The 21,051-nt window shown below is 36.1% G+C and overlaps 1 protein-coding gene across 4 annotated transcripts in view; it reads right to left on the bottom strand.

Annotated features, from left to right (window-relative positions):
- The window catches only part of Kif2a (kinesin family member 2A), a 57,346-nt gene that overhangs the window by 24,244 nt on the left and 12,051 nt on the right, over positions 1 to 21,051 (bottom strand). For 2 of the 4 annotated variants that reach the window (XM_048368439.1, XM_048368437.1), the window contains exons 2-6: positions 8,355 to 8,449; positions 7,829 to 7,948; positions 4,257 to 4,311; positions 3,297 to 3,419; positions 2,654 to 2,754 (exon numbers count right to left, since the gene is read on the bottom strand). In XM_048368439.1, the coding sequence (XP_048224396.1) occupies positions 2,654 to 2,754; positions 3,297 to 3,419; positions 4,257 to 4,311; positions 7,829 to 7,948; positions 8,355 to 8,449 (494 nt within the window). The remainder of the gene's footprint in view (positions 1 to 2,653; positions 2,755 to 3,296; positions 3,420 to 4,256; positions 4,312 to 7,828; positions 7,949 to 8,354; positions 8,450 to 21,051) is intronic. The other 2 variants (XM_048368440.1, XM_048368438.1) reach the window with 1 other exon arrangement.

Below are 21,051 nucleotides of genomic sequence, written 5' to 3'. Positions count from 1 at the left end.
TTTTTTTTTTTTTGGCAGTCCTGGGGCTTGGACTCAGGGCCTGAGCACTGTCCCTGGCTTCTTTTTGCTCAAGGCTAGTACTCTGCCACTTGAGCCACAGCGCCACTTCTGGCCGTTTTCTATATATGTGGTGCTGGGGAATCAAACCCAGGGCTTCATGTATACGAGGCAAGCACTCTAGCCACTAGGCCATATCCCCAGCCCCCTCAAATTACTCTTTAAGTACTTAGTATTTTAGCAAATCAAAATATGGATTCATTTATATTTACTTTCTATTTTTGTTGACTCAATAGAATCACAAAAGCCAAAACAAAATCCTAAGGCATGGCAAGATAGCTACATGTCAATAAAACATAGAACTTAAAGGAATTAAAAGTCAACATTACTTTTCCTTTTTTCAAATATTCAAGTTACTTTTACACTCTAAAATTAACAAAGTCAGATTAAATTAGAAATAAACAATAATAATCAGCACACTCTCCGAGCCATGAACAATAAATTATTCAACATTTTAAGAAGTCAGATGTTTTTATGAATCATATTCAGATTTGTTTTAAATGAAAATATTAAATGTAACTGAAATTTTTCAATAAACCTTCTAGGAAATAATACCAACTATGTCAACTGAGAAGCAGAAAGTATGATGAGATTAAGAGATTATAAAGATGTTTAAATATTATCAACTACCCCAAGGAAACACCAGGCGGCATCTATACCAGTATCAGTATCTATTTTGATTATTATTTATTTCAAAACTCTACTAGATAACCTCAGGTGACTTTAGACAAGAGCTTATCTATTTATGTTGAATATTATATTGGATCCTCGATCCTCAGTTCCACAACACAAGTATAAAATGGTAGTGTAAAAGATTATAGGTATTTGCATATACTAAATAAGCAACCCCATGTTTTAGTATACAAAAAACAAGTTCTGAAATTAAAATAGATACAAGCACAATGGGAGAATTACAGATAAAATAACAACATTTCCAATTATGAAAACCTAGTAAAAAAACAAAAACAGTTTCCTATTCTTATCAAATAGCTTTGCTACCATCTGAAGGGAATGAGAGGGACATAATAAAAACTGTTACTTCAATATAAATCAAAACACAAAGAATTTCCTTCCTTTTTACTATGCCATGATGAAATTACACATGGAAAACAAAACTTTATAGAAAAAAATTTGTGTACCACTCAGGGTATTTTTCAAAATGTATTTTTAGAACTTATCAAAAGGTTACTAAGAGGAGCTGGGAACACGGCCTACTAGCAAAAGTGCTTGCCTCGTATACATGAAGCCCTGGGTTCGATTCCTCAGCACCACATATATAGTAAAGGCCAGAAGTGGCACTGTGGCTCAAATGGTAGAGTGCTAGCCTTGAGCACAAAGAAGCTAAGGACAGTGCTCAGGCCCTGAGTCCAAGGCCCAGGACTGGGGGGGGGGGGGGGGGGAGGGTTACTAAGAGTAAATGTTGAGAACTCTATCTACAATAGCCTATTTTTCAAAAATCAAAAAGCTCTACGGTTAATATGTTAAAAAAACATGGAAAATACATGAAATAAAAATGTTATGGCAACATATTTTGAAGACTTTGAGTTTCTTTTTGCTAGTCCTGGGGGCTTGAACTCAGGGCCTAAGCACCGTTCCTGGTTTCTTTTTGCTCAAGGCTAGCACTCTACCACTTGAGCCACAGTGCCCTTTCATGGCTTTTTCTATATATATGGTGCTGAGGAATTGAACCCAGGGCTTCATGTATACAAGGTGAGCACTTTACCGCTAGGCCATATTCCCAGCCCCATTTTGAAGACTTTGTTATTCTACAATATTAACTGAAGAATTTTTTTTGTTGTTTTCTTTCTTTCATCTACTAGAGTTTATACTCAGGGATTCCTGCTTTTCTTTAGACTGCTTGCTAAACTGGCAGACTGCCTCTTGAGCCACACTTCTAGCCTGGACTTTTTTGCTAATTATTCTGGAGATAGAATCTTGTGGCCTCTTCTGCCTGGTATGATTTTAAACCAAGATCCTCTGAATTTCAGCCTCCTGTGTAATTAGGAGTGCAGGTATGAACTACCAGTGCCCAGCGAATTTAAGTAACTCTTTAGATTTATGAAATGAGTGACGCTTCTCCATTGTATTTTTTCACAATAGCTTTCAAAGACGTAGTCTTAAGAATCATGAGTTGGAGCCAAGTGTTAATGGTTCATAGCTATAATCCTAACTATATAGAAGACAGAGAAGTTTGAGGCCAGTCCAGGCAAAAAAGTCCACCAAACTCTTTCTATGAAGAGCTGAACATGATGGGACACACCTGTTTACCTAACTACCCGGAAGCCTAGTAATATAGATGAGTACCATCCAGAATCCAGGCAGGAAACCCAGACCCTATCTCAAAAATAAGCAGCAAAAATCAGGGCGAGAGCACTAACATTGAGCAATAAAGGACTTAGGGATCATGCCCAAGCCTAGAGTTCAAGGACCAGAAAAAAAAAAAGGTGGGGGGGGGGGGGTGGGCAGGGAATGTAGCATAGCTCAGTAGTACAAGTTCTGGTTAGGAAACACCAGCCCTGATTCAAACACAGTATTGCAAAGAATATAATAATAATAAAATTTTTGGTTGGAAAGTAAACACTTTGATATTACAAACCTGGGCTCTTTTTTCTCTAAGTTCTTGCTGTTGTAGTCTCCGTTTTTCACGTTTTTCTTGTAATTTTTCTACTTCTTTCACACAGTTAGATTTTCTACGGGCTGAAAGAAGAAAGATAAGCTGTTCAAGAAATATACTTGTCTTTTTAGAGTATTGTACTCATACACAAAGTTGTATGAATAATTTAACCACATACAAAAAAAAAGGTACAGTGACAAAAAGCAAACATGTCTGTAACACTTATATGAACTTTACGTATGAGCTGCTTTTAAAAAACAAGGAACAGGACACTCTACAAATGAGTCAAGAAAAATGACTCAAACATACCGATACATGTTATCTCTTGGTTTAGAATCATAAATCTTTTAAATTGGAAGGGTTGGTTGTTGGTTTTTTCTGTACTATCTGATAAATTATCACCGGGCCAGAATTTTAATGACAAAACAACTCACTTAGAATCTCGCTTTGAAAATTTGCTTTCTCAAAAATATACATTAAAAATCTCAATTAGCAGGTGCATTATGAACAAAATTTAATTTTCCATAGTGGTAAAGTAGAATGTAATTGGACACTTAAAGGGATTACCAAGAGAGAATACATGTATGCCTGAAATGACTAAATCCTTGATACGTGATTTACATACAAGGGGGTCCAAATTCCTTTTTTGCAGCTTGAACTGGAGATATATCTGAAACACTACCATTCTGTTGTGCAGAGGAAGACTGTTCAGGAAGCTGACTAGGCCGTGCACGTGCAGAACCAACCACTGCAAGTAAAAAGCAAAAACTTAAACAATTCAAATCCAAAACATAAAATTAAAAGAACAGATACCTCAAAAATCTGATAGTTACATGTCACTTTTTGCAAAGTTTTCCAATTATGTGTATAAACAAAATATAAAATTTAATGAGTTCTACTCAATGAACTTACACAGGTACGTTTCCAAAGTAGTATGTATAGACTGAGCTTCTAATGTAATTTTAAATATAAAATTAATCCTGAGTAGTTTCTATAAGACTAAACTTCATTTTTAATAACATTGAAAAGAATATGAAGCCAGGTGCCAATGGCTCACACCTGTAGCAGTCTGAGATTAGAGAATTGCATTTTGAAAGCAGCCTTGGGAGAAAAGTGCCCTTGCGATTCTTATCTCCAATTAACCACCAGAAAACCGGAAGTAGGGCTGTAGCTCAAAATGGTAGAGCGCTAGCCTAGAGTAAAAGGCAGGGACAGGGTCCAGGACAGAGTTCAGACCCCAGGACTGAAAACCAAAACCAAAAACTAAGTGAGATGAATTAAAAAATTAATTATTGCAACAAGTTTATAATTATCTATCAATACACATTTTGAATAATTATTTTGCAAACCAGGTGCTGGTGGCTCACACCTACAGCCCTAGCTACTCAGGAGGCTAAGATCCAAGTATTTCAGTTTGAAGCCAGCCTGGGCTAGCTTCCAATTAACCAGAAAAACAATGGTGAACTACAGGTCTGGCCCAAGTAGTAAAGTGTTGGCCGTGAGAAAAACATCAAGTGAGAACATGGAAGCTTGGCACCAGCACTCAAAACTTTAGGGAATATTAAGTGATATAGTTTTACTTTACCTCTATTATCTCTTGGAGGAGGATCATTCTTAACTGTGGCCACAGTCCGTCGATTCTATAGAAGAAAAAAATATTTACTGTATTTTTTCTTCATGTGTATCTCATGACTTCAGATTTTTTTTTCTTATTTATTGTCAAAGTGATGTACAGAGAGGTTACAGTTTCATACGTTAGGCCTTGGGTACATTTCTTGTACTGTTTGTTACCTCCTCCCTCATTCCCCCCCACTCCTCCCCTTTCCCTCTCCCCCCATGAGTTGTTCAGTTGATTTACACCAAATGGTTTTGCAAGTTTTGCTTTTGTAGTCATTTGTCTTTTTATCCTGTGTCTCTCGATTTTGATATTCCCTTTCACTTTCCTAGTTCCAATACCAGTATTTAGTTTCCAGTGTACTCAGATAAGATACAGTGATAATGCAGGTACAACCACAGGAAGGGGATACAAAAGGATCATCAACAATAGAAGCTACGGTTTCACATGGCATGTTGAAAGTGATTACAACAGTGATATAACTCTTGTTTCCATAACATGGAGTTCATTTCACTTAGCATCATCGTATGCATTCATAAGGGCATAGCTATTAGGCTCTTGTGATCCACTGCTGTGACTAGCCTAAACCTGTGCTAATTATTACCTATGAGGGAAACCATAGAGTCCATGTTTCTTTGGGTCTGGCTCACTTCATTTAGCATAATTTTTTCCAAGTCCTCCATTTCCTACAAATGGGGCAATGTCATTCTTTCTGATAGAGGCATAAAATTCCATTGTGTACATGTACCACATTTTCCTGATCCATTCGTCTACTGAGGGGCATCTGGGTTGGCTCCACATTTTAGCTATGACAAATTGTGCTGCAATGAACATTGTTGTGCTGGTGGCTTTAGTGTGTTCTTGTTTGTGGTCTTTTGGGTAGATGCCTAAAAGTGGGGCTGCTGGGTCATAGGGGAGTTCTATATTTAGCCTTCTGAGGAATCTCCATACTGCTTGCCAGAGTGGCTGAACCAGTTTACATTCCCACCAACAATGAAGTAGGGTTCCCTTTTGGCCACATCCCCTCCAACATTTATTATTGTTAGTTTTCTTGATATAGGACATTCTTACTGGGTAATCTCAATGTTGTTTTGATTTGCATTTCTTTTATGGCCAGTGATGTAGAGCACTTTTTCATATGTCTCTTGGCCATTCTCATTTAGATTCTTTTAATTAACCAAAAACTGGCTTGAAATACAGCAACACAAAACTAAATAGAGAAAAACAATAAAGCAATCTAACAAGTTACTGTTATAAGTATATAAGTTCTTGTAAGTGATTTATCAATTAACTCTGCACTCCCAGAACAATATTCAGGAATTAATGAGCAAGCATTGCTATCTGGAAATATATGTATCAATCCATTTTACTTTTATATAATCCCATGAAGTCACTATTCTTGTTTTTCCCATTTCGGCCATATGGAAACTGAGGTAAAGAAAGGTTAAGTAATAACTTTAGTTGAGCTACACTGCCAAAACAATGAATAAGTAATTATCCCTTATCTGGAACGTTTGAGACCAGAAGTGTTTCCAATTTTGAAATATCTAAATTTGTATAATGAAATATCTGTGGAATGGGACCAGAGTTGAAAATACAAATCCATTTATGTTTCATATATCAAATGAGCTTTAACATAACTTTTTTTCCAGCACTAGGATTTGAATCCAAGCCTTAGGCATACTAGGTAAGGGCTTTGCCACTGAGCTATATCCTACACTCACAGAGGCAATTTGATAAAACCTATCATAAAAGGTCAGCTACAGAATTTTCTACTTGTGACAAGTTGGTGCTGAGAAACTTTTAGATTTTAGTGTACTTTGGATTTTGAGGTTAGGTACTAGTTCCATCTTTGAATATCACAATGTAATTATAAAATAGCAGTTCTAGACAGAGTAGAGGCCAAGTGTTAAAATGAAGTATCTAAACACTTTGACACATTAAAAAGGTTTCATTTTTTAGTTTCGAAGATTTGGACAAAATAGATTAATTGAGCAAATTGTAGGTCCTGTTAGGGGGAGACTTAATTCACTTAAAAAAAAAAAAATCAAGTAATGGAGGCTGGGTTCGATTCCTCAGCACCACATATATAGAAAAAGCCAGAAGGGGCGCTGTGGCTCAAGTGGCAGAGTGCTAGCCTTGAGCAAAAAGAAGCCAGGGACAGTGCTCAGGCCCTGAGTCCAAGGCCCAGGACTGGCAAAAAAAAAAAAAAAAAAAAAAAAAATCAAGTAATGCAGTTACACTAAATCATGACTACATTTTCAAACATATGAGTATTACTGAAAAGATAGTGACACAACAACCTCCAGTGAAAAAACAAAACTCAATCTATGGGAGCAAGGCCTAGAAGTCAGTCTTTAGAAAAATTCTTCAGGAGACTTTAATGCAAAGCAGGAGTTCCTAATGATATACCAAGAAGGACAGGGCTAGGGATGTAATTTATGTGCAGAAAGCCTGTATGCCATATGTCAGGACCCGAGTTTCACTCAAAATGGAGGTTAGGGAGATAAAACTACAAAGTCTCCAAGGTTTTGAAGCTCACTACGAGAAATAATCCATTACAAGTGGCAACTATCTATGACTTCCAAATGTGACTCTCAATGTAAGTCATATGGACTGAAAGACTTTCAGTGTTACATTCATATGAATAACTTACAAAGTAGAAGACTTTGTTAATATTGTCATCTCTATTACATATGGATATTTATGTACATCATCTTGTGACTCTCAATGTAAGTCATATGGACTGAAAGACTTTCAGTCTTACATTCATATGAATAATTTACAAAGTAGAAGACTTTATTAATATTGTCATCTCTATTATATATGGATATTTATGTACATCTTCTCTACAAAATACCAAGCTTTTATAAACTACAAAAGCCGTGTCACATTCGTTCTCATCCAATTATATATATTTATTCAGCAAATGTGGACAAGAAAATGATTGTTTTTCTTTTTGTGTGTACTGGTATAGGGGCTTCTGAGGCTTCAACTTTTGATCTGTATGCTATGTCTTTTTCATTCAAAGCTGACACTCCACCACTTGAGCAAAAGCTTTACTTCTTGCTTTTTTGGGTGGTTAATTGGGCTGAATTTGAACTGAGATTCTCAGTTCTCAGTCTCCTGAGTCACTAGGACTTATAAGCATGAGCTACTGGCACCTGGAAGTCTCCTCTATTTCTTCTATTTCAGGAAGAATTCTAGTTAGGCAAGAAATTTCCATGACAAAGAAATTTAGACGTCCTTAGGTAATTAGGAATCATACAACTTGAATCCATGAAAATTTGCATTTACATGAGTGTAGATGGAAGAACTTTAGCAAATTATTCAATACTTAATATGTATTATTCACCTACCAATTTCAAACAAGACCACTCCATTCCCTACCTTCTAGACCCATACAAACACATCTTCTAAATTTTCTTTTACTGTCTTATATAGGTCAAGCTGGTCTCAAACTTTCAATCTTCCTGCTTCAGCTTCCTTAGCTGGGATTACAGATCATACACTGATCTCTGCTCTAAATTTTCATCACTAACCTTTACAATTTTGTTTACTTTTGCTGAGGATGTTGGAGGTGGAGGTATTTCTGGACTGGGTTCAATTTCTTCATCAGGTACCAGGTCAGGGTTAAGTGAAAAAATGCTTTCCAGGTCAATCTGTTAAAATATATACCCATATTATTTTTAGAACTATTTTTTAAATAAATATAAACAGCAAATACTTTCCAAGTACTTTCAACCTTATAAATGGCACTTTGAAAATTAAGATTTTAGAATGATAATTCACATATATTTAAACAATTTCTCTCAAAATAACATTTCTTACCCTTTATTATATGAAATTCTAGTATCCATGGCTCACAAAAACACATGAAACTATTACAACTTTCAAATTTTGTGAGCTGGATTAAAATAACAGCACATTTTCATTTAAGTAACAGGACTGATACATGCAAATAATATTTGTAAGAACTACATTTGAGTTATTTTTTTCAAACAATGATAAAGAATACATGCATAATATAAGAATGAGGAACTAGAAATTTTAGTCCAGTCATCATACCTCTTTGCCTTTTGTATCTCCATTTTCTATCCATTCAACAGTTACACTTTCATTGTCTTCATTTAAAGATGTTACCATTGCTTGGTGTATTCGGCCTAAGTGGGAATAAAACTTAAGTTTATAAAGACATAAACTTTGTCCATGGGGTCGTAAAATCAATTTGCTATTTGTCAAGTCTAGGAACTCATAGTATGGAAAAGGAAAATTTGTCTATGACAAGTGGTACAGTGACACAGAATGCCTAAAATTATATACTATTAAATAGTTCTAACCATTAGAACTTTTCGTTACTGTAAGTCAAAGTTTGACTCTGTCAACCATAGAACACAATTACATGAAAATGGTATTTCACTAATACAAAAAAAAATTTAAATTATATACTTTATAGACAAACTACCTTTGAACCAAGAAAACAAATCTGAGTCCAAAACTGCTGGGCAAAAAATTATGATATGGTAAAACAGAAATTTCAAACCTGGTTAACAAGGAGAATGATAGTACTACAGTGATAATTTTTAAAATTAACAAAGCTTGTGGCTCACACCTGTAATCCTTGCTACTCAGGAAGCTGAAATCTGAGGATTGCAGTTCCAAAGCCAGTTTGGGCAGAAAGGCCTGCAAGATTCTTCTCTCCAATAAACTACTCAGAAGAAGCCAGAATTGGCAAGGTGGCTCAAAGTAATAGAGCGCTAGCCTTGAGCATAAAGAGGCTTAGGACTGATGCCCAGGCCCTGGGTTCAGGCCCCAGGACAGGAATTTTCTTTTTCATTTTATTTCTCTTATGTTATAGACCTGTCCAAGTAGATATTAGGTATGAATTTCAGTCAGGATAGTAAGGGGGGAGGATCTATAGTAATTATTATTAAAAAGAACTGGATCTGAAAGGATTGACAATTTTTTTTATTTAGAGGTCCAGAAATGTGAAAGCAGAACTTGGTGGGGAAAAGCCTTAATTCTGTCAGCCACAAACGAAGCCCCACTGTACCTGCATCCTCGTCTCCCCCATAAGCCTCTGTGTGTCTTGGCCATAGTCATCACCTATAACCCATTCCAAGCAAAAGTGGTTTTTCTCATTTGCACTGAGACCTACAGCCTCAAGAGAATCTATAGCCTTGAGATTCTTCCAAGAATTAAGATATGCTATATTTTAAGGAAACAAAAGTTTCAAAATTTACAAAAGAAACTGTCTTATTTCTACATTATAGTTATGATTTTATGTCTGAAGGTTGTTTGAATTCATATTAAGAGGGGAAAAGATCAAACAGGCAACAAGGAGAAAGGAAATAACACCTCCATAAACTATTTTTTTATTTTCTTTTATTAAGGAAGTTCCTTTTATAACAGTCATAAAAAGCAGAATGAGTTTATGGTGGTGAATTCCTGGGAGGTAACCACGCCCAATTCTAAATTTTATGGTATTAATTCTTGTCTTTTCTCCATCTCAAGTGAAAAATCCGGATTTATGTGGCCTCTTATCCCTGCTCTTCTGCTTCTGTCAAATTCCAAATCCAACTATGTAAGGAGGCTTTTCAAAGGAGAGACAATTTTTGTCTTCCCTAAAGATAAATCATCCTCTCACTTTATGAGGCAGATAGCAGCCCCTAGCCACAAAGTTCAGGCTGGGGCTTGCGCAGGCCTCACATGAGTTAAGTCCATTCCAAGTCCACAACAGATAGAACTATAGCTCAAAACAAATCAGAATTGGAAAGTTCCATGTTGCCCTCCAATACTATCTACTTTCTCTAGCCCATTTAAGAAAATTCTTGTGTTCTATCTTCACTCTGGCTTCCCATGTACTTCACTGTGATTTATATATACTCCACATTGTGTGTGTGTGCACACTCACACATGCGCGCGCGCGCACACACATGCACATGCCAACACTGGTATATCCAACACCAAGCAAGTTACAAAGAAAAACTTTTTTTTCTCTTTGTGGAGCTGAGTTGTCCAGTCAAACCTGGAACTCTTAGACATAAGGGATCTTCCTGCCTCTGGAGAAGACTACAGCACCTCACCACCCCAGCAGAAAGCAATACTTCAGTAGTCACTTGTGCTGAGAGAAAGCAATACTTCAGAAGCCACTTGTGCTGACCCTTCCTCCCACCCTATCCCACCCCCCCAGCCATCTCTAACTAAATCTGTTTTCCTGTCCCCTCTCCAGAGGGGACTGCTACCCTGACATTTCAACATCACTCTAAACTCAGGTTTATTTTAAAAACTGTATATAAATGTAGTAATGACACTTTAAGAGATGTTTCTTTTGCAATACTGATTTTCTGACATCTAAGGTACATGTTATTGTTGTACACATAGTATGTATATAATCTCATTTCCACTATTGTAGCCTATATTCTTTCCTACATAAATATGCCAAGATATTGCCCTTTCCCCGACCCCTTTACCATGGTCCCAAAGAACCTTCAAACATGTGATCATATCACAAAAGCAGAAGTAGACAAGTTCTTTCACTAATTTTGAAACTTTTGCATTAAGAACCATGGTGCAGCCGGCTGCCCAGTGGCTCACACTGTAATCTTAGCTACTCAAGAATCTGAGATCTGAGGATCTTCTCTTCAATAAACCACCAAACAGCCAGTAGCTCAAGTGAAGCATGCTACACTTCAGTAAAAAAGCTCAGGGACAGCGCCAGGCCCTGAGTTCAAGCATTAGCACCAGCACACACATAGACACACCCAAACCATGCAATGTGACTTATACATGCACACTGGTTCAAAGAATTTCTCTGAACATACAGAAACAGAAATACAGAATAGATTGTAGACACATGTAACAACAATTTTCCAGTATCATTTTTCATATGGTGGCAGTACTTGAAATGATTTATAATGCCACTAGCAGTTACCTCATATCCACCATATTTAGTATTTAGCAGACTGAATGTCACATTGTGGTTCTCATTTCTCTGATTTAATGAGGGCATGCCTATTTTTGTGTTTTTAATAAGCCAATCAGGTCTTTTGTGTGCTGTCATTTTCTTGCTATTTCTCTGTAGAAATTTTCTAATATTCTTGTTATTAATCTTTTATGTGTGTACTGTAAATATTTTTTGAAAACTGTAGACTACCTTTTTTTTTGCCAGTCCTGGGCCTTGGACTCAGGGCCTGAGCACTGTTCCTGGCTTCTTTTTGCTCAAGGCTAGCACTCTGCCACTTGAGTCACAGCACCACTTCTGGCCTTGGCTGTACTTAATTGGAGATAAGAGTCTGACAGACTTTCCTGCCAAGGCTGGCTTTGAAACCTTGACCCTCAGATCTCAGACTCTTGAGTAGCTAGGATTACAGGAATGAGCCACCACCAGCACCAGACCTTTTTATTCTTTTTGTTTTATTTTTGCCAGTCCTGGGGCTTAAACTCAGGGTCTGAGCACTGTCCCTGAGCTTCTTTTTGCTCAAGGCTAACATTCTACCACTTGAGCCACAGTGCGCCACTTCCAGCCTTTTCCATTTATGTGGTGCTGAGGAATTGAACCCAGGGCTTTATGCATGCTAGGCAAGCACTCTACCACTAAGCCACATTCCACCCCCTACTTTTTTATTCTTTATGGAGTCTTTGATGAACTTAACTTAAAGTTGTTAAATACATATTTTAATTACACTCTTTTGTATAAGTCTTTACAAAATCCATTAAGCATTTAAGTATTGGTTCCTGATAACCCCATTTCCTCTTCCTCTCTAAGAAAACAAAATGTTCAGTGTCAGTTCCTGAAAAGTCTCTTCTTCACCTATGTAACTTCAATGTAACTTTAATAGAACCTCTGTTATAATTCAAATATGCATACATGAATCTATTTCTTTGTCCTTTAATAAAAAGTACAGTTAAAGCACTGCTTATACTAAGTGTAATGTCTGATAGAAAAGGCCTTCCTCATAGTTCTTTAAAGAGTTCTTGGCCTTTCAAAATCAGCTTGTCAAACTCTCCAAATCAAACAAATTAACAATAGCAAACTGCTGAGAGTCTGCTTAAAACTGCATGGAATATTTTGATTTGGATAGTGGCCAGCAAATTTCCTTTCTTAAGACAAACTTTAGATTTTGGTGTGCTAGTTTTATAAAGTAATGGTTTAATGGCAGATTTTTTTCCTTTCTAATTTTGAGCTTTTAATTGTAATTTACAATATTATGTAAGAAATTTCTTAGTAATTATAAAATATTGTAGTTTTCTACTATTGAGTGTTGATAATTTTCTAGAAATCAATTTTACATTTTTAATATAAAATTGTTCATGTTATCTATATAATGCCTATGGCATCAGTGATATTAACTTTATCATCCCTAATTTTTAAAACATTTTTCCTTGATCAATCTCATGAGACTTGTTTTCTTTTTAAAATATGTTATTAAATATTCTGCTCTTATTTTTCTTTTCCTTCAACTCATTTTTAGCATATTTTGCTGAGGATTGTCCACTTAAATTTTTAGGATGAATTTCTTTTCTTTCTTTCTTTCCTTCCCCTCCTCCCTTTCTCCCTTCCTTCCTTTCTCTTTTTTTAAACAGTGTGGTTAAGTAGCTCAGATTATCCTGGAACTGACTATATAAACACATGCTGCCCTGAACTTGCAAATCCTCCTGTCTCCACCTCCCAGGAGCAGTATGTGTGCACCACCCTACCCTATTCTCTCAAACGCTCGTCTTTTTTTTTTCTCATAAGCAATTAAAACCACATTTTCTCCAAGAACTGCTTTAGCAGCATCTTATATGTATTTTTGTTAGTCTTCAGAGACGGAATATGCTGCTATCTCTTCATTGGGATCAAACTGTTTGGGCTGTTTTGCCAAACTGTTTGCCAAAGCTATTTTAACAATGTGCTCTTAGCACCCATCAGTAGTCCCCCATGTACCTCAGACTATCATTCTCAAAGGCACAGGCAAGAAGCCTTCATAGTATATGCAGGAGCTACAGTAGCAGTTTTCATAGATTTGTTTAAATGCCTGAAAGCCCAGCCACAGGGATAGAACTACTAAGGCTCTCCACTAGGGCAATGGTACTAAAGCTTGGAAGTGGGACCCCTGCCAGGACCCTAAGAACAGTAGGGTCTCCAGCAGCATACAAATAGGAAAGCTGCAGTCACTTTCAAGGAACTCCAGTCCAAGAAAACTGTCATATAAGCAGAACCCAGCAAAACCTGGAGACTGGTTTGCCTAAGGCCTATGGGGACCCATCTCCTGGTCTAATGTGTCCAGGAAGCAGCATAAGCAAGTAAAGTATTATTATTTGATTTTTAAGATTTAATATCTACTCTACTGGATTTGGACTTGCTTTGTGCAAGTTACTCCTCCTCATGGATTCCTAGCCTTAAGAATGTTCACCCTATGACTGGTCCATCTTCTCTCCTAGGAGTAACTTGTTTTGATTTTAAAGGAACCAGAGCTAGAGACTATTGGGATAGAATGACTATGTTACAAGGACAAGTTTTGATTGGCCAGGGGCAGAATGCTATGATATTTGGATACAGTTAGTCCTCCTCCCACTCTCCACACTCATATTGAGGCTTAATTCCTCAATGCTGAGCATCCAGAGGTATATACCTGGTAGATGTTTGGGTCATGGGGGTGTCACCTTTTAAGAGTAGGTACTAAGTCTGTTGGAAATGACTTAGCTATTGCTACAGCAGGTTGACACAAAGCTAAAGCTTTTGTGGCTTTCCTGAGCCTACTTGCCCTTCTATTTTTCTGCCTGCTGTGGAGCAGCATGAGGCCCTAGGGGGAAAGTCATGCAGACTCCAAAATGTGAGCTAAACAAGTCTCTTTAAAATAAATAAATAAATAAATAAAGTATCCAATCTCCTGTATTTGGTTAGCAACAGACTAATCATACTCAAAGCAAGCTCATTTCTGACAAGGTACTTGTCCTGAATGTACTTTCACAGTTTCTTATACTGATTAGCCCCTTGTTTTGTTAAATGTTGAGTGACTCCTAAAACATTCAAGAAAACATTGAAGAAATTGCTGGTAATGGGCAAAGGACTTTCACTAAATATAAGCTGATCCTATTTATTACTAGTTGATTAAATATGATAATGTTTTACTCCTATGTAAGTGATTCGGTTATCAGTTTTACTTTTTGAAACTGATTCAGAAATTTTGAGTGATTAATAGATTGAGTTTTTTTCCTCATTTTAAATGAAGGCAATAGATTTCCAGTAGGCATCTTTAGACACAACATGTCATTTTGGGGAATAGCTTATTGGTAAATGCCTGTTTAGTGTCTATAAACAGAATCATCGTAGGTTTCTGCTTAGAATCAACTTTTACATATTTTAAACCACAGTAAATCTCTGAATAAAAATCACCAAGTCAAACTCCAGCCACTGGAACTTAAAAAGACATCATGTGGTTCGGGTAAATAGAAAAGAAAGTTCATCCTCAATTTAGGTGTCAAAATCATTTACAAAAATGTAATCTACTGGGGCTGGGGATGTGGCCTAGTGGCAAGGGTGTTTGCCTCGTATACATGAAGCCCTGAGTTCAACTCCCCAGCACCACATATACAGAAAATGGCCAGAAGTGGCGCTGTGGCTCAAGTGGCAGAGTGCTAGCCTTGAGCAAAAAGAAGCCAGGGACAGTGCTCAGGCCCTGAGTCCAAGCCCCAGAACTGCAAAAGAAAAAAAAAAAAAAAAAAAAGGAAGAAAAAATGTTATCTGCTAAGTCAATTATAGATATTTTAATTTGTTAAGTCAAAAAATATACATAGCATATATTTTGAAATCATAGGCTTTATGTAATTTTACATTTAGTTCACTAAAAATCTTTACAGTACTTTTTGTTATGGCAGAAATAAAAGGGAATAATTCATATCTCAACTTTTTAATGTCTTTTAACAAATAATATGACAAATTATTCTTTTTTAAAAAATACAAATCAACTGATTAAAAACATTTATGTCCTAAATTCAAGCCATCTTTGCCCCAGTTGGGGTGGGGGGAACACAAATACACGGATTCCATATTTTAGTATTTTGTGATCTTTAAAATTAATTATGATTATTGATATTAGTCCTATTTAATTTGCAACCGCTCCTGTATTTATTGAGCTGTCAAAAACAAGTTTTACACAGTGACAATTGTTTTTTGGTTTCTGAAAACAGGATCCTATTATATGTTTCCTAGTTCACAGCTGAATTCACAGCAGCTGTGAGGCTAAGAAATGTCAGCAACCAATTAGGCTGGCATAAACCTTTTCTAGCATGTAAAGTATAATTTGGTTACAAATGTAGAAGAGCCAAAATAAGCTACCCAGGAATACTAATAAAATTTCATTACAAGTATTTAAAAATCGAGAGTATTTAATACCTCACAAATTTAAAAAGAATAGTTTTACATTAGGACAAATAAAAAAATTCTTTTCAGATTCAAGCAGTTTTTTAAAGACTCAGCTGTTGCTGACATACCTAGGATTACAAACTCAATTTTTTTTGTTTCTAACTACCCTAATTATAGAGTTGAGATATGAGTAAACAAGTCTTTCTAAAAAGTGAACATTTTTATCAGTACCTAAGATCTTTCTATGAGATTTTTATTTTCACACTTTTAAGATATAAAAACTATAATAAAATTTGCAAAACCAAAACATGTAAGAATAACACAACCAAGCCAAGCATGATAGATCAAGTTTATAATCCCAACCATTGGGAAGGCTGAGACAGGAGGATTGAGACTGAGGTCATCTTGGACTATACAAAGAGTTATAGGCCAGCTTGGGTTATATAGAGATTCTACTCAAAACATTGCAAAAAAAGAAAGGAGGGAGGAAGCTAAGGAGGGAGGGAGGGAAGGAGGGAAGGAAGGATAAAACCAAAATAAGTCTAAATCTTTGGCACTTGTTATGATCTCCTAGTTTCAATTTAAGCTTAATAATATGGAAAAAAGCAGGCACCAGGGGCTCACATCAATAATCCTAGCTATTCAGGAAGCTGAGATGTAAAAATTTTGGTGTGGAGCCAGGCTAGGCCAACAAATCCAAAAGATTCTTATCTCCTATCAACCAGCTAAAAGCAAGAACTGGAGGTATGGTTCAAGTCATAAAGAGTTCCAACTGTGAGCAAAAAAGCCAAGGCAGAGCTTAAGACTAAATTCGAGTCTTAGCTAGCACAAATACAGACACAAAATTGATTTATATGTGTGTGTTTAAGTCATTGGTGATTGATGTATGCCCACATAATGAAAAAAACGCCACTAACATAGCAATAACTGTAAGGTTCTCAAGTGAACCTATTTTGTTGTTTTGTGTTGGTAATGGGGCTTGAACACGGTCTTGTGGTTTCATTCAGCTTTTTCGTCTAAGGCTGGTACTCTACCACTTAAGCAATGCTTCAAGTTTTAACTTTCTGCTGGTTAACTGGAAACAAGATGCTCTGGGATTTTTCTGTGTGGGCTCACATTGAACCATGACCATCAGATCTCAGCCTCTGGAGTAGCTAGGATTATAGTCCTGAGCCTCTAAAGTACAGCTAATGCATTTTTTTAAGCCTTTAGTAATTCCTTCAATTTTCAACCAGAAAACAACTTCAAAATTTGAAAGGATTTTTGCAGAGACTTAAACATAACCTAGTTATATCCTTTTGTACCTATCATGGAGGGATTATGAAGAACAGAACATATAAATTGCTAATCTAAGAACAAAAAAGTGTGTTTTTCTCTTTACTATCTCTTTTATTTACTTATTTTTTTGGTGGTACTGAGGCAAATACTTAGCATTTGCTAGGAGGCACTCTACCACTAGAACCACACAATCAGCCACAAAAGTAAATTTTATTATAAAATCCGGTAAGTTTATAACTACACATTCAGACCAAGTGCCTGGCCTAACAACTTTGTTTCTAGAAGGTATGTAGAATATACATGCTTACTAAACAGAGATCTGAAAAGTCAGTTCCTATCAGAAGACAATCCTGATAAGTCACCATAAAACACAATGACCTCAGACTTCTGCCACTTTATATCATGCGATTAAAAACTGGCTTAACTCAGTATGTTGTCCCCCTTTGGGTTATTTTTGTTTGTTTGAGACTAGGTATTTCTATGTTACCCACAGTTTCTATAGTGTACCACCATGCCTGGCTTCTCACTTTTCTTAAACAATTAAATACTACATAAACCAATGGCTCTAATGGATTATGTATGTAAGAACCAAGTGTCAGCTTAAGGTGCAAATTCAAAAACTTGAGTTCATCTTTTCAAGTAGTCACAACAAAACATGTTAGTTTTGGTCTTAAAAAAGCTATTTCAGGACTGTCTTTTAAAAATATATAATTCCTTTGTACATGTCACTAAAAAGATTTCTAAAGGGGTGCTCCTACAGGACCATGCTAACAACCCCACCTCTACCTCTACCATCCCTTTGTTGTCTAGAGACTAAACCTTAAGCCTTTGTTAATAAATTAGTGCTCTACCACTTGAGCTTCACCCTCAGTGAATCCACATCTTCAAAACAGGTCATTATAATGATCTTATATCTTAATTGTAACTGGGGGAAAGTTGGAAAAAGATTATGAAAGACTACTTAGGGAAAACTACATAAGATACTACAAAAGCTGTTATTTAAACAAAGAAAGGTTTTAGATTCAAAAATTCATATGAAATAATAGAAGACCCTGAATAGCAGATACAATCCTTAGCAGGAAGAAGAGTACTGGAGGAATATCAACACTAAGCTTTAAACTCTATTTCAAAGCCATACTAATAAGAGCAGCTAAGTACTGGCACAAGAATAAACCTGAGGACCAATGGAATAGAAAATCCAGAAATTAACCTAGAGGTCTATAGCCACCTAATATTTGATAAGGGAGACCTAATATTTGATAAGGGAGCCAAAAACCACAGGTTGGAAACAACAATTGGTGCTGGCAGAATTGGCTATCCACGTGCAGAAAACTGAAGTTAGATCCTTATATATCACCTTGCACCAGAATCAATTCCAAATGGATCGAAGACCTCAATGTAAGACCAGATACCCTGAAAATATTACAGGAAGAGATGGGGGAAACAAACACTAGGGCTCCTTGGCACAGGTCAAAACTTCTTATGTAAAGATCAGAATCACAACAAATCAAAGAAAGACTAGATCGATGGGATAGCATAAAAGTGGAGAGTTTCTCCATGGCAAAGGACATAGCAAGGAAGATAAATAGAAAGCCTACAGAATGGGAGAAAACTTTTACTAGCTTTGCATCAAACAAGAGCCTCATATCTAAAATATAATGAGAGCTCAAAAAATTACACCCACCCTCCCCCCCAAAAAACCCTCAAAGAAATAACCCCAATTATAACTGGGCTAAAGACTTAAAGAGACTTCACTAAAGAAGAAATAATGGCCAATAGACACATGAAGAAGTGTTTAACGTATCTGTCCATAGAAGAAATGCAAATCAAAACGACATTGAGATTCACCTCACCCCAATCAGAATGGCCATTATCAAGAAAACTAACAGTAACATGCTGGCAGGAATGTGGCCAAAAGAGAATGCTACTACCCTGCTAGTAGGAATGTAAACTTGTTCAACCACTCTGGAAAGCCGTATGGAGGCTCTTCAAAAGACTGAAAGTAGAGCTTCCCTATGGCCCAGCAATCCCAATCCTGGGCATTTATCCAAATGACTACACCAGGCTATACTATAGCCACCAGCACAACCATGTTTACTGCAGCATTGTTTACCAAAGCTAAGATTTGGAATCAACCCAGATGCCCCTCAGTGGACAAATGGATCAAGAAAATGTGACACACACACATACACACACAACTGAAATCTGGGCTTCCATCAGAAAGAATGAAATTGCCCCATTTGTAAGGAAATGGAAAAACTTGGGGAAAAAAAGTGTGCTAAGCAAAGTAAGCCAGACCCAAAAAAACATAGGCTTCATGGTTTCCCTCATTTGTAATAATTAGAATGTGCATATAAATATACAAGTAAACGCAATGGATAGTAAAAGACATATAATTACATTTGGACATGATTAAATAGCACTCTAAACATTCACACAGTGAGACCAAAGGATACTCTTAGATCACAAGGTCTGAAGTTATGTTCATATGATCACATAAAATGATGCTTATCAAAATGAACTCTAACAAATGGAAATGAGGTTTTTTACTGTACTGTTTGCAACTCTTTTTTGTTTTATTTTTTTCCCCTTTTGTCACTGTTTTTTATTATTTCTGTACCTTTTGTGTATAAGTTTATCTGATTTGAGGAGAGGAAAAGGAAGCACAGAAATAGTGGGACAAAGAGTAAATCAATTCACCAATGATACTCACTGGACACTATGTTGAAAATGAACTATATATATGGCGGGAGGGATGTCGGTGGGGAAAAACTAGGAGAGAATGAGGGAGGGGTAACACTGTTCAAAGAAAATGTACTCATTACCCGATTTATGTAACTGTAACCCATTTGTACATCACTTTTACAACAAATTTTTTAAAAATTAAAATGAAAGGCTTTATTAACTACACAGTTAACAGTTATACATCATGGCTTTGCCAACTACTTCAAGGTAATTTATACTTTGTATTCTAATATCAACTCTGTTCCTAGATGTCACAGACTAGTAAAAGAGAACAGAGAGGAATCTGGCGATTTGTCAGAGATCATACAGCAGAGATGAGTAGCAGATCCAGCACAAATCAGGCTCTCAAACTAATACCCAGGTTTTGTTAGCTAATCTAAGCAGTGATCAAAAGAATACTTACAGAGGACTATATAAGAATTACACCTTCAATACACCTTCAATTACACCTTTGATGGAACAAGGAGCCATTAGAGGAGGACATAAATAATGTTTCAGCTGACACTGGTAACAGTGCTGTTGCTGTTTAATAAAGCCTTGGGGAATGTGACTTTGCCAAACATAGAGATCTTTCTGTTTTGGCTTAATCATACTTCAGATGTTACTGTTTATGATTAAATTTAAAATCTTTGGCATTTTCTTAGACTTTAAACATAAAGCTGGAATTCTGAAACTAGAGAAGGGAAGGATACAGCTTAGATGTTCATGAAGAAAATAACACTTGAAAAATGGGACTAATTTTATTCAGATTACACACAAATACAAGTTTTTACTCTTACCTCATCCTGAGTCCACTGTTTTGAAAGGAATATACAAACTTAATACTATTCAATTCCTCTAGAGTAAGAGGGAAACTTTAGATCTCATAGAGTTTTTTTTAGTGATAACTGAACTATACTGTATACTGACAATGTGGGTTAAAATATCAGTTAGAAGAGCTCATTGTACAGCTCTTTAAAGTTCCATTCTGTGTTTGTATAAGATAATAGTGAAAGATCTATGAAACCATTAAATCGTAGCTTCCTGGTACTATTTTCATATCTGGTGGTTGGGAGAAGAGGAAAAGTTTTAAATATTCAAAAACTGCCCAAAAAAACTATAATTATGTGCTATATGACTGATTCTAAGAGAAGTAGTGAAAACCCACAAGTAGCAGTAAGAATTCACTTCATAAGGTTTATTAACAAAATTCCTTATGTAAGGCTTATTGGCTAAATAAATCTCAAACCTTACAAACTTTAATTAAAAGATTTTCATATACATTTATTTTTGTGTAACAGAATATTCAAATATATTACTTGTTACGTAAAAGACTTGTTATTTAGAATACCAGTGTTTTACATTGCTGTTTTTAAAGCAATTGTTCTAAATTGTTCTACTGAATATATCAAG

This window comes from Perognathus longimembris, chromosome 19, assembly GCF_023159225.1.
Source record: "Perognathus longimembris pacificus isolate PPM17 chromosome 19, ASM2315922v1, whole genome shotgun sequence".
Classification (NCBI taxonomy): Eukaryota; Metazoa; Chordata; class Mammalia; order Rodentia; family Heteromyidae; genus Perognathus; species Perognathus longimembris.
This window is presented reverse-complemented; position numbering and strand designations above follow the sequence as displayed.